General features: G+C 41.0%; 1 protein-coding gene across 7 annotated transcripts in view; it reads right to left on the bottom strand.

Moving 5' to 3' along the window:
• The window catches only part of GALNT18 (polypeptide N-acetylgalactosaminyltransferase 18), a 445,377-nt gene extending 431,805 nt beyond the window's left edge, over positions 1-13,572 (bottom strand). For 3 of the 7 annotated variants that reach the window (XM_065594861.1, XM_065594860.1, XM_065594863.1), the window contains exons 1-2: positions 7,111-7,354; positions 6,703-6,968 (exon numbers count right to left, since the gene is read on the bottom strand). In XM_065594861.1, coding sequence (XP_065450933.1) covers positions 6,703-6,937 — 235 coding nt within the window. In that variant the 5' untranslated portion in view covers positions 6,938-6,968; positions 7,111-7,354. Of the gene's footprint in view, positions 1-5,955; positions 6,103-6,702; positions 6,969-7,110; positions 7,424-13,556 lie in introns of those variants that run through there. The other 4 variants (XM_065594856.1, XM_065594858.1, XM_065594857.1 and 1 more) reach the window with 4 other exon arrangements.
• Between the last annotated feature and the right edge of the window lie 1,404 nt (positions 13,573-14,976).

A 14,976-nucleotide genomic window follows, 5' to 3' on the forward strand; every position in this document is an offset into this window, starting at 1 on the left:
CCCTAAGGAGTTAAAGTAAGGTTTGTTTAAATTAACTCTAACTTTACTTTTTTTTTCTAATCTGGTTCATAAACAGTAATAGGTTAGTCTGATTGAGAGAATCCTAATCTGATTTAAAATTTCTTGTTTAACTACTATCTCAAACTTTCTGGACCATTCTTGGACTCCAATCTAAACATACAGCCATCATGTGTTTACTGTGTGCACACACGCACACATACACACATACACAGACACTTTGGAAAAAAGCTCTGGCAAAAACAAAATGCAGTCTGGTTGCTCCCAAACACTTCATGGATCCAGGAAGACCATTAAATGCTCCTTTTAAAGACTATTATTGATTTCATTTTGTAACTGAACATGCCTGTAATGAAGATTATTATGTAACTGAAAAGCATTTAGCAAAATATTTAATAATGCTGTTGTGTTTAACCATGTTTTCTTCAAGAGTAGTACACTTATGTATATTACCATAATAAGTTCTTTTTATGTTTATTTTGGTGTCTTTCCAACATCATCACTCGCTGTCAGACCCATTCAGAAACCATGCACTTTCTATCAAAATCCAATAATCTGTGCAATACAAACCAGTGAAGTCTCAGGATTTGAACATGTGGCTTGTAGCAAAAGAATGAGACAAATACTGCAACTCACCCTAAGAGCTATAAATAAAGATGTTGAAGGAAATGCTCACAACAAATTCTTTGTCTATTTCATTTCCCCATCAACAAACAGCAGTGGCCTTTCCAGCTACTGAAAGGATGTTCTATACAAATCACACCTTTCCGCACATAACTAGCTGAAGAAGTTTTTACCATCAAAACTTTTAGAAAATTCAGTAATTTAAACTAGAAAAAAGAATTCCTGCTCTACTAGCATTGTCATTGCAAATTCCTTACAAGTGAACTGACCCACTTCAACTAAAATAATCAGAGAACCAGATTCTGTCAAAAGCAAATCAAATAAATAAATAAATAACAATACAAAAGGAAATGTCTTATCTGCAGTAATAAGACTGGATCCAGAATAGTTACGGTACTTTAATAAAGCTAAACAGGAAATGTCCAGTTTTGGTCATTGTGTTCCAGCCACTGCAAAATAAATCCATGGCAGAAGGATCAGCTGTAGTAGGAGGTGACAGATAATGTTAGAAGCATAAAGAAAGTTTAGATTAATGAAAATAAAGTTGCATTTATAGGCCTAGTGAATTTTCTTATTCTTAACTCTTCTGCATATTGTCCCTTGAATATATTGGGCTTATAGTGATGTTGGTGAGTACACAGATACTAGTGAGCTGCACTCCTCTAACTCAAGCCACTTGAATAGATTTTTTTTATACCACCCACTTTTTCACTTCAAAGAATGGGAAATATGACAGCTGCACTCACACAAATCTCCACTGACATGCACTACCTGAGAACGAGCAAGGCAGTCATAGACTAAGGGGAAAAAAATAATGAGAAAACTAATGGGACTTATCCTGCAAAGCCTTAACACACCATAGTAGCTCTTCCTCACACAATTAGTCCCTTTGACTTCAGGCTACTTTACTTGAATAAAGACTACACATATAGGGCTTTTTGTAACAGAACATGTACTTCTTGTCCCAGATTTATCCTTGATTTGACTTTCAGTGGAATAATTACATTTTATTTAGTGATAAATGCAGTTAGTAGCTTTTGTGCTTGAGGGAATGAACTAAGAGGGATTTGATGATGGTGCTGAGAATTATTTCAGATCCTGTGATCCTGGTTTTATGGAATGGTCTAGAGGTTTCCATTCAGCTAAAATGTATTGCAAAGGATACTTAGCTGCACCAGAGTTTAGGCACAGCACACGTCCTAAAGAAGAAGCTGACTCACATCTTCTATATATATTTAAAATAAAAAAATAAAAGGGGGGGGGGATAGACACAGAGAATGGAGTAATTCATTCCAGAAAGCAGGTCAGAAACTCACCATATCCACTTTGTCCTCAACATATTTCCATCAGAGTTATGTCTACAACAGTGACGCTGCTTCACAACATGGCATCTCCAGAAGAGAGGAGACAGTTGGAAACCAATGTCAGATGCAGCAGCATGCAAGCACCTAGGATTGACCTCCTAGTATCATGTAGGTGGTTGAGTAATTACTGGCTGGTAAATAGATTTTAAACCAGAATCACATTCCACAGCTGCCACTGTCCATTTTCTTTTTTAAGTTTCACTGCTCACTTCATACACCCTACATTCAAGGATCTTTTCATTTGACACGGAAATGCAGCCACCTCTGGGACAGAAGTTGGGAAGGTTTGAACAACACAAAATGCCACTGCATAAACAGGTCAGGGCAGAAAGCAAAAAAGCACAAGAGAGTTCTGGGTGAGATCTGTGTGACTGTAGAATAGCTTTCCAAAGGAAACGTTAGGCTCTCCATCATCTAAGACGTTTAAAAGTAGACTGGAGAAAACACTATTATTGTTAGTGCTGTTTCTCTTGTCATCGCAGCCCGTCTGATGTTTATATTGTAACAACAGATCAGCTCAGATGATTTTCTTAGTTTGCATGCAACTTAGGCGAGTTCTTTTTTAGTGCCAGAGTAAATAGATGAGGCATTATTAAGATGAGCGATGTGCTGTGAAGTACTCTTGTACCGAGTTTAATAAAATTAGATTATTATTTTTTGGGTAGTAGTAGATTTCTTGTAGGCGTGGGAGAATGAACCGTCTTCATGTAAATTGAGACATTTGATTTCAATTGCAAACTCTAGACTGGAACCACTAACATTTCTTTTAATACAGTATTCATTACAATACTCATTAACCTTAGCCCTTTAAAGGATATTGTCCCGTAATAAAGCTCAAGGCACAAAAAAATACATTTGCCACATTCATTTCTTAACCATAAAAAAGATTGCATTATGCATAAAACTATCCATCTGGTCGCTTCCTCATTTTCACATACACACAAATTTTCTCAAAAAACAATATGCTATTTTGTCTGCAAACTGTAAAGGAAGTGGAAATTACACTTCTTATTGTGGGTAGCCTAGTATACAATATATGCCTTCTACTGCAGAAATAATGGCAATAATAATACTTAGCACTTTACATTTTTCAAAATGCTAAACAATCATTAACTACTTAATCCTTATGACCTACTGCTGTAGATAAAGTAGATGAGTATGTCCCATTTTACAGATTCAACAGAAAGGTGAAGTGACTTGCCCAAGGATAGTCAACAAGTCAGTGGCAGAACTGGGAATACAGCCCAGGGGTTCATGGCCTGCAGCCTCAAGCTCAAATCCCTACATCATGCCGCCTCTCACCAAAGTGCCATTTCTGTCTCTCCAGCAAAGCCACACATGACCAATCCTCCATCAGGCTGCCCGTTATGGGAACAGGAGCAAAAAGGCTTTTACACATCACAGGTGCAGAAATGGCAGTATGCATCTGTACAACTTTCCATGTAGAAGCAGGTCAGCTGTGAGCTTGCTGTGTACCCCAAATTTGCATCATTGCATACTGGGCAAAAATGTGCCTGTGGTGTGGGCAGAGCGGATATAACTCAGGGTAGACATCCTTATGCCACCTCCTAGAGCCCAAACAAAAAAGTGCATAACCACCATGTTGATGACAAGCAGTTGTTCCTGAACACTTGCTGGAGAACTGTAGATACACAGCTGTGTTGGCTGATGGTGAACAAGTCCACGTGGTAAGTGAATATCTGTCTTTCACATTTGACCCATTCATTCAATTTTTGACCAGTGCAGGATCTCGCCCAGTATTTACCTTCTCACAATATTAAATCTAACTCCCCCCTCCCCTTTCTCTCTCTCGTTGAAACAAAATGTCTCCAGACTAATGATTTGCTTATTACGCTACCTTTATTTCAAAGACATTATTTTTCTTTGAAAGCACCCACCCTCTTGTTTCCAATCTACTTGGTAAAATATTACAAGGCTGCAATTTATATTCCCAAGGAATTCCCAGGCACCATCTAACTAAATCATTCAATCAGGAAACAAATTAAAATAAAATATCAGGGCAACTCCCTTGTGGAAAATACATTTCCATTATCGCTTTCCTGGCAACTGGAGATGACCCTGAAGAACGGGATTCTATTGCCCTTGCTAATTCCATGTCTTGTCAACATTTGTGAAAACAGCTGAGGCACTCAAAGCTTCCATAAGAATATTCTCCAATAGACAAAAGTAGTGAAAAAAAGCTCAATGGCAAACTACAGATAACTGTAAGCCATTATGAAGGATGATCTGTCCTATATAGAGAAATAAATTCCAAATTTATCAATTGTTGATGCTGATCCAAAGCCCAATGAAGTCAGAGGGGAAAAAAAGATGTATCCCCAACTGTCACAGAACTGAGCAAAAAAAATATTTAAAAAAAAAGATTTATTTTGTATCTTCAGTAGCAGCCACCTTGTGAACCTAATCACTATGGTTTGGACTTGAACTCCCATTTAGGGATAGTGATGTTCCATTGATTTGCTAACTGAACAACTGGCTTCATTAGAAGAGCAATGCAAACCTCTATAAATTTGATTTTAGCTGGGTTTTTTTAAATAAATGTTAGTATTTATCAAACCATGGACCTGGTTACTTTTAAAAAAGAAGCAGATTTCAGTTTTCTTAAAATGGTGTTTAAGGAAATGAAAAACCAAAAATGCTTATGAAAGAAAGTAACATCATTAGATCATATACAATCCCTCTCATCCTCTCCCTTTAAAAAGGTCATTTTATTGTACCTTTCACTATCATAGACAAAGAACAAGTTACCAAGCTAGCAAGCAGATACAGATCTAAAAGACTAATATTTCCTTTAAAATTTTTGAAGAAAACTACCTCTACAGATAATTAGGCATTTAGACTAGTATTTTCAAAGAAGTCCAAGGGAGTTAGGCATCCAACTCACATGACATTCAGGCACCTAACTCTCAACAGTGCTTTTGAAAAACCCTGTCTTAGTATGGAAAGCTCCCATAGCGCACTCCATTGCGACTCAGACAAGAATATATTTCTCTTCAAAAATTAATTTTAGGGATCCAGATAAACCGGAGGAATGCATGAAAGTCAGAGCTGGCAGGAACTGACCTCACTCATCCATCTCAAAGGAAATTGTGTTTTACTAAATTATCCAGGTTAAAGACAATGCTGCTGAGAAAGGGAGACAAGTGCAAAGTCAAGAGTTTAAAAAAATACTGTCTCTTCAAAAATGTTATAGTACATGTACACCCAGAAGTCAGCATGAAATAGTAGGGCTTTAAAGTATCCCGATCAAACTTGAGAATCCCTCTACACATTATGAACTCAAGCACCCATGTGGCTAATCATCTTTCCTAATTATTATGATGTTTGTTTACATTTCCAGCATACATGTCCTGTAGGTCAAAACTACTTGGAAGCAAAATAGATTTTTTTTTTTTTGGGTGGTGGAAAAAGCAGCAGAGCTCATTTACCAGATGCTTTGCTCAGTGCATGTCTAGATAGACAAGACTAAGGAGACTAACGTTAGGACCTGACGCCTCAGTGCTGCCGCTACAGAAATACACCCCTCTAGCACCTTGCAAGAGATCTTATTTACCCCTCCCTGTCGGATATTTAAAGAGATACACAAATCATAAATGGGGGGGGGGTAGCTGTTTGTTCCCACACGGATGAGGAGAATAATGCGGGAGCCACTACTTACAGATCACATATACACAAAGTAATGCAAGATCTCAAGCACTGCCTGGTAATTTACCCATGAAACCATGTCACAGCCTCCACCCGCCCTGGCCCGGGCCGGAGATCGAATCAAAGAGACATTACACGACTATAATCCCAGCTGGCTCCCACAGCAGCCGCCGGGGAACCCGCGAGCACAGACCCACACGCAGCCCCGTGACAACGTTCCGTTCAGAGCAGCCCGCGCGGGGGAAGATTCACAACAAATAAATAATAAGGGTTGATCACAGACTGCAAGAGCCTCCTCGCTCCTTCCCGGCCGAGACCTCCCCGGCGAGTTCCTGCAGACATCGGCGATCAGGTTTATTACTGCAACACATACACAGCCTAACCCCCGTGGGAGATGCCGCCGCTGGCACAGCCGATGCTAAGGGACCGCAAAGCTCGCCCCATCCCGACACCCATTCTCCCGCTCGCTGCTCGGCTTTGCCACGCCAACAAGAGCCCCGGGCTAAGGAAACCATGGCAGGAGCCTTTCCCCCAGGCTCCGGGGCAGCCGGCAGCAATGTTAGCAGCTCGATCACCAGCTCTCCGAGCGCAGGGGGCCGGCTTCGTCAACAAACCAGCCCCCGGGAGCCCTTGGCTCACCCAGACTCGTCAGCCCAGCCAGGAATCATCCCCAAGGGAGGGTCGCCACTCAGCAAGTTTCGTAGCCGGCGGCCGGGGCTGCAAAGCGCTGCAACCAGCAGCCCCTGATCCCAGCCACGCCGCCGCCTGCTCCAGCTAGCACGCTGCGCTCCCCGGCACTCACCAAGCAGCCGAGAGGAGGCTGCTGGCAACTTCTGCCTGCACAAGAGTCTGAACAAAGCCTCCGATTCTTCTGGGCTGCTGCAGGCATCTCTCCCCCGATGGCAGCCGGAATCTGCCCCTCGCACAACACATAAAATGCAATAGGAAAGGATGGGGAAGGCTGCAAAGGAAGGACTCGGAGAGGAGCGGGCTGGGGGTGAGGGAAAGCAAGAGGGGAGGAAGGTGGTACCTTGTATGTGCTGCTTGATGACATTTTCCAAGTGATCCAGCCTTTCTATAATCCTTAAAGTGTCCCCTTTGTCTTCCTCTAACTTTTTCTCTGAGATCGGCTCCTGCACTTTCACATAGACACTGGCAATGTAGTTGGTGACCCAGCCCACGTAGAGCAGGCAGATGATGTTAGTCATTCCACTCAAGATCACGCAAGTGGACACTAAAGTTTTGGTTTTCCTGGTGCAAACCATCCTGAGATCCCTCCATATAGCTCCAAAAATCCTGTGATCCAGAGAAATAAAATTAAAGTGCGATAAAAAAAATCCTTCCCTCCCCCTTAGCCCAAAAACGGAGACCACTTAAGTCAGTAAATTTCCATGCAGGAAGTTTGCTAATCCACAGAATAAAAATCTCTCTCGCCTACCTAGAAGGGGGAGCGGGTTGGGAGGGCTGGTTATTTAGGATCCTGGGTTTTAATACATTAAAATAGCGGAAACTTTGCAACAGCAGCAAGTCATCAGTAGTGTCAGTTGCCCGGCTGGCTGTTCTGTTTAGGAATCGGTCGTTCCCATAGGCATGAAGGAAGCGAGTAGTCAAGTGCCCAAGTGTTGCAAACTTTGTTCTCCCCAACGCTGCTTCCCATTGCAATCAGCCACAGCTCCCGAATCAGATCTTGCGAAGAGCTTGCAGGGGAGGCGGGCTTGCACGGCCTCAGATTGACAGATCTTCCCTCCAATGAAGAACCGGCTATGGAGGAGCGTTTGTTAATATCACCCTATGACCAACGGGGACCTAGCAGGGGCGGAGTTATACCAGGGGCCCACCTGCTTCTCTCTCACACATACACAGAGTCATACGCAGGGGTGTCTCAGGGGCCCCCACAGTGCTACAGGCGTTTGGGCGAGAAACAGGCAATTTCGCCTCCACACTGTCTCCGCGTTTGTTAGTCTAGAGATGAGTGCAGGGCTTGTTAGGAGCTTTTTTCTCCCCGAGATAAGATGAGCACGTTAAGTCCCAGCTTGCAACTTAGCAAAACTTTCGGATTTTTCTCAGGAGTGAGTAGAGTGACCAGATAGCAAGTGTGAAAAATCAGGACGGGGGTGGAGGGGTGATAGGGGTCTATATAAGAAAAAAGCCCCAAACATCAGGACTGTCCCTATAAAATCGGGACATCTGGTCACCCTAGGAGTGAGCTGCATTTTTTTTCTGCTCCCATTGTGCTGAGGCCAATAAGCTGTTTGAGACAAAAAACAAGTCTGGGATTCCTCGGTACTCTCAACATATCTGCCCATCTAGAAACTCGTTGATTTGTTTTCTGGGGTGAAGCCTGAGAAATTCCCATTGTGCCTGTAAACTATTGGTTCCCTGGATCCAGATAGTCAATTTTCCACCCTGAGAATATACTTCCCCTTTTTCTCTTCTGTTTTTTTGTGAGCTGCATTATCATTTGCTAACAGTGGCTTAGATGCTGCACCTGGATTCATGCTGGCAGATCCCTGCATCCATGCAGAGCACTATTGGCTGAAATGGGACTGCATGCAGGCATAAGGAATTCAAGATTGGGACCTATATAAAAAAGTCACCGTTTAGCTCAGTCCACAATGTCAAGTTCTTTGTGACTTCCCTTCTTTCTTCTCCATCTCAAACCACAAATGGATCAGAAATATGTAACAGGCCAAATTCACCAAGCCTAATTCCATTGGTTTCAATGAAGTTACATCAGGAATGAATTTGCCCCATTACTGTTAAATAAGGACATTTGTACTAAAAAGCTACCTTTTGCTGGGTCATTTTCTTTGATACTCAAGTGAAAAATTAAAGCTTAGTATGACTCAGGTTCGGAATAGCGAGGCAGTTATTAACATGCTAAAAAGATTTCAATACCATTAAGGTTGTCAACCAACAAAAGCAAGAAGGTACAGATGTTCTGCATCATACTGTAATCTCAAGTATGCAGTAAGCAGTATACATAAAATAAATCTGTTATTGTGCTTTTTATTCATGCACCACATATCTGAGAACAGGGTTATCCTGTTTGCGCTTGAAATTGCAGAAAGCACGGTAGGTAACAGTACTCACTACCCAAACCCATGTGAGTGAGCTTTGAACCCTGAAAGATTTGGCTCCGGTCAGTGGGTGTTCCAATTCTGCAACACAGTTAAATGTGGAGGGTTTTGTCTTAACTGTTTAATTTTTAAGCTGTGAAAATTTTATGGTGCTTATAAAAGTGGGAGGGAGGCAGCAGCTATCTCCACCAAACATAAGTACCTCTCCTCCTATTAGTAGGTATGCCTAATGCTCAAGTAGGGCTCAGTAGCAGCTAAGCATACTTATCAGAGACAACAAAGTAACAGTGTGAATAGGTGTTGTGCTAAATTCTGCCAATCCAGCTCAATACTGAAAAGTATTATCCTGGTTGATTCCAAGCTTCTCAAGAAAAAGCCTGCCTGCTATTTGGGGTAAAACTATAAAAAATTGCTTCTGGGGTGTTGTGAGGTAAACTAAAGTCCATCAAAAAGAACAGCAGTACTTGTGGCACCTTAGAGACTAACAAATTTATTTGAGCATAAGCTTTCGTGGGCTACAGACCACTTCTTCGGATGCACAGAATGGAACATATAGTAAGGAGATATATATACGTATACAGAGAACATGAAAAGGTGGGAGTTGTCCTACCAACTCTAAGAGGCTAATTAATTAAGAGAAAGTCCATCAGTCACTAGAATGTCACCACCAAACTCATTGAGAAATAAAATAGGATTTGAACCCAGGTATCTAGAGGTGAAAACTATAATGTATGTTTCTCTTTTGGGGGGGGGGGGTTGGTTGAGAAAGAAATCTCATCACAGTAATTCATGAAAGTTTGCAAGACAGACCAACCTACCTACTCAATACACATTTTCAACCTTTATAAAATGCAGATAATTAACCCAAAAGATTGCTGTGGTTTCTATCATGTAAATCTACTGCACTATGTGGTCCATGATGTAGATTCTGCCTACCTCAGCATTTTTCTTCATATTGCCCACTATTTCAGCTCCATGTATAGTAACAATTCTGAGAGCACCAGTACAGATAGGCCACCAAAGTTTTAACCACCATGTCATCTAGACTTGCTCTGACCTTTGCATGCATGTATGCATGCATGAGCGCACAGAAGTGCCCAAACCTGCATTCTATGCATTTTAGATTAACCCCACAATCTGGCCTCTTGACTTCTAAATTCAAATAATTCAACAAATCAAAGTAAAACTCATCTGAAACCATCCCATGAAGGGGAGGAGTGACATGTATAAAGAAATAATTAAATTAAGGTTCTATTTATAAAGCATTAGTAAATGAGCAATAGACTTTACAAGCATATTACAGACACGAGTAATATCTGTCATGGATAGTTATGAGCACATAGAAAGTGTTATAGGTGGTTATAAACCATGGCTATAAGCAACTTATTAACATATTGGACTCTATAACAAGTGTTTAACCATTTAGTAAAACATCCATTAATCATTTATTAACCCTTTATAATCTACTTAGAAATGGAACTTTAGTATAAACTGTGACCAACAAACCTGTGGGAACACTCTCTTCCTACCAAAACTGAACATCTCAGCTGCAAACAACCATTTCCAGCCCACTTCTGCACTTCTGGAAGTCAGTGTTAAAACTCCCAGTAACTTTGATAGTGCAGGAGTGGGTCATACATATGCTCCTCATTGTAATGCACAAAGATGTTCAGAAAAACCACCTGCATTCGTGTGTATAGTAATATTTTGGTGTGGGTTTGATTGTTTTTTAAGTCTCTTGCCCAATGCACCTTTCTTATTTTGTTGATATGATATAAAGCCACAGGTTTCAAAGTGTACAACATTTTGCAGTTGGTAGTAATTATTACCGTTATTCTTTATTTATAGTACAGTAGCACCAAGTTTGGGACTCCATTTTGGCTAGCACTGTATAAAACATGTAGTAAGGCCTGGTCTAAACTAAACATTTAGATCGATGTTGCTATGCTGACCTAAACTCTGGTGTAGATGCAGCTAGACTAGTGGAAGAATGCTTCCGTCAATCTAGTTACTGTTGCTTGGGGAAGCAGAGTTCCTGCAGCAATGGAAAAACCCCTTCTGTCACTGTAAATTGTGTCTACTCTACAGGCATTAGAGTGCAACCGCTGTACTGCTGCTGTTGCCCTTGTAGTGTAGACAAGCCCTAAATCCTTGCCCCAAAGAGCTTACCACCTATATGGAGAAAACTAAAAAGGGTGGGAGAAGTGGAAGAAAGGAAATATCATCCTCGTTTCAGAAGAGAGGCACAGAGAGATTAAGTGATAAGATTAAAAGGATGGGGGGGGGAGTTTAAAATGTAGGGATATTAAAGAAGGTACTAACAGTGATTCCCCCAAGTGACAGTGACCCCCTCATAATTTGACCCCCACACTTTAAAATCCAACAGTTTCACCAAGTACAAAAATCTCTTGGGTCTTCTGTTAAAACTTGTAAGCTACTGTCTGTAGAAACCATTGATTATATCTATCTTGTGAAAGATACTTTATTACTATGTAAAACTTACAAACAAGTTAATTGACTTTGTTCTTGAAGTAATTGATACAATGTAAACAAACACTATAAGCTGTTAAGTGACTTTCACTTCATTCAGCGGCTCCTAGGACAGACCCCCCACCCTCTGTGATTAAAGGGCCGGGAGTCTCAAATGAATTAGCACACACCCTGAAAGTGGTGGAGACAGTAAATTAAATTATGGTTAAGATATGGAATGTATGTTGATGAATGCTTGATGCACATAAATGGTTAGGGAGGTGCCAGCCTAGAAAGGGAGTATCCATCGGCCGAAGAATGTGTCAAGTAGGACCACCAGACAACCCCCTGAGGGTAAACTGGGACCCACCCCATCACCTGGAAGGATGAGAAACACAAACTTTGGACAGTGTGGAGCCACCAGGAATGTGTCACTTTGGACAGAAATGTGCCATCTGCTGATTGAGTCAGCAACAGCAGGATGAAACAGCTCCCATAGACTAACATAGGAATTAATTCCTATAAGAATGGACTCTAAAGACTGATGACTTTGAGTCTCTGGTTCTGCTGCCAGCCTCCAGGAGCATCAGGTGCATCTGACACAGACTCAGCTCCATCCTCATGACCAAGATGCCTGGCCAGTAACTTGGCATGAGCAACTTCTAGGCTGGTAATTGTAACCCCTATACAGAACTTGAATGAATGATTGTGTGAATGAATCTCTCTCTCTCTATATATATATATATGTATGTGTGTATGTATAAGAAATAAGTAGTCAAACAACGTTGTTTACTTTTATCTTTTGCTTTATCAGTATATTTACAATAAATGTGGCATCTTTGCCTTATCCCTCTTAATAAGATCCTGATGGTTTTTATTCTATTGGTATAACAAAAAAGCACTGTAGTCATTTACAAGCAGAAGTCCATTTACTTTCAATGGAATTTGTGTGCCTAGGTTATGTAGGTGCTTGTGAAAATCCCACCCTGTGATTAAATTAAGTGAAGAGGCAGCATGATCTGTAAATTAGGACTCAAGAGATCTGGTTTCTATTTCCAGCTCTGCCACTGACCTGCTGTGTGACCTTGGGCAAGTCTCTTCATCTTTCTGTGCCTCTATTTTATTTCTCTTGTCATAAGATCTTTGTGGCAGGGGCTTTCTCTTACTATGTGTTTGTATAATGGGCACTGATATGAACTGGGGGGCTTTAGGTTTTTGTTATATTAATAATAAGGCACACACATCCTTGCTGCTGAAATATATTTTCATGTCCTAGCAAATATATCCACCACTTATGTAGCATTTTCTCTCTGAAAGTATTCTGAACATAAGAACGGCCGTAGTGGGTCAGACCAAAGGTCCATGAAGCCCAGTATCCTGTCTTCTGACAGTGGCCAGTGCCAGGTGCATCAGAGGGAGTGAACAGAACAGGTAATCATCAAATGATCCATCCTCTGTCACCCCTCTCCAGCTTCTGGCAAAACTGAGGCTAGGGACACCATCCCTGCCCATCCTGGCTAATAGCCATTGATGGACCTATCCTCCATGAATTTATCTAGTTCTTTTTTGAACCCTGTTATATTCTTGGCCTTCACAACATCCTCTGGCAAAGAGTTCCACAGGTTGACTGTGTGTTGTAAAGGAAAGGAAGTCCATTAACATCTGACGTCCATCACCAGAAATTCAAGACTGAAGTGGTGGGGGAAGTGTAAACAGAGGACAGGATTTGAGAAGTGTTTCCACCATCCGTTTTTTTTTTTTTGTTTAATGGTGCATTTTGATGAATGATAAATCTTATTAGTGGCAATACAGACCTTCAAGCAACCAGTACTGAAAAGTGTGTTGGTCAACGACATCTCCACCCTTTCTGCAAAAATGTGATTGTTTCTATCTGACTAGGTTTCAGTGGAAAACTTAATAACTATCACTTTATCATCATTACATCTATTTCATTCAGGATTTTAGATAGAATCCTATCAATTTTACAAATGTACAGCTTTCAACTTTATCAAGTTTGAATAGATTTTTTTCCGCACTTCCTCCCCCTCCCCCCCGAACCACTATCAGTCCCTTTGTTTGAAAAGATGATACAAATTTCCAAAGGCACTCAGTAAGAAACACTGTATTTTATATTCTGGAAAGATAGGACCACAATGAGATAGAAAATGAGTGAGAAAAACTGTAGCGTGAGACATCATCTTCCATTTATCATAGCCTAAACTCAGTGAAATGGGATTACGAGACACTCCCTGAATAACTTTAGATTTTGATATTGTGATTCCTGGTTTGTATAAACATGTACCAATTGTTGTCTACTTCCCAGAATGTGACATACCTGTTCTTGGTTGTATCAGTTCCTCCCAATGGCTGCCTTTTCAAGTGCCCTGTTTCTCCTCCTTCCTTTCTTGTTCCTCTTCCTTCTATCATCTGACCCCCAACTTCAAAACAAGTATTTTAAAAGATATATTTATATTAGATGCTACATTGCTCTGCTGAATAGTCAAAACTGAAATTAGGGCTTCCTGTCAATAGATAAGCACTGTCCAGATCAGAGTAAACTGGAGGTTACAGAAACTCAGCAGAGGACCAACACAGTAAAACTGGATCTTACAGCTCCATGCTGGGATTTTCAAAGGAGTCAAAGACTGTTAGGCACCTAAATCCCATGGGCATTCAATGGATTTGGGTGCTTAGTGCTCATAGGATCCATCTCAGCCCGAGAGTTTAAAAAACAGAAGGTACCAAACTTTCACTGAAAATCAGGACCATGCACGGAACTTCATGAAGTGTAGCAAGTATAAAACTGGAGGACAGCAAGGCAAACTGGAACACCTCTGCCTCCTAGATGCCATTTTCAGTCTTGAAATGCACTTAAACCAATTTTTAAAAAAACATACTATACGCAAAGGAAAGGGAGCTGAGCTAGCAGGGACAAGCTTTAAAATTTATAATGGAATCTTATCTGCAAAAGTAGGTGTGCAACAAACAGGGGTACATGCGTGTACAGCTTTCTCTTAGTCACTGCCAGATCAAGCCTTCATAAGGCATTAGACACCTTTTATACAGTTGCTATAAATTCTGTGTTAGTATTTTGTCATTCCATATGCTATTTTCCATCTCTGAATGTTTGCCAATCTTATGCATCTATTTCAAGACTATTTTTAGCTTGCCCATATGTCCTTCCAGAAACTTGTTCTGACTCAAATCTTTTGATCTTTCAAATGATCTCTTCTATGCTGTGTTATTTGTTGCTTATATGTACAGACCTAGTTACTATTTTCAGGCTGCAGTATATTCTGCACTGTGCACTTGCACATGGGTGAGCAGTTACTCTTACAACTAGTCCAATTGAAGTTAATCTTGAGTGAATAGCTACTCCTCAATGTGAGTAAAGGTTTCAAAGTCTGGTTCTTTGTAAGAAACACAACTATCATCATTCAAAGGACATGTTAATGGTCTTTGTTTCAGTCTCTTTTTGTAATCATAACAGCCCATAGTGATTCCAGGTGCCTCCATTTTTGGGTACCCAATCTGAGATGCCTTCAATGGGCCTGATTTTCAGAGGGCACCTGCCCTCTAAGTAAGAGGCCTTCTTAAAAAGATCTCAAGTTGAGAAACCAAAATCTGAGGCACCCAAAAATAGTTACTTTTGAACAGGGCCGGCTCCAGCTTTTTTACCACCCCAAGCTGTGGGGAGAAGGGGGGAATAAAACCCGATCGAGCTGCCGCTGAAGTGCCGCCGAAGAGAAAGACAG

The sequence above is a fragment of the Chrysemys picta genome, chromosome 4, assembly GCF_011386835.1.
Source record: "Chrysemys picta bellii isolate R12L10 chromosome 4, ASM1138683v2, whole genome shotgun sequence".
Taxonomy (NCBI): domain Eukaryota; kingdom Metazoa; phylum Chordata; order Testudines; family Emydidae; genus Chrysemys; species Chrysemys picta.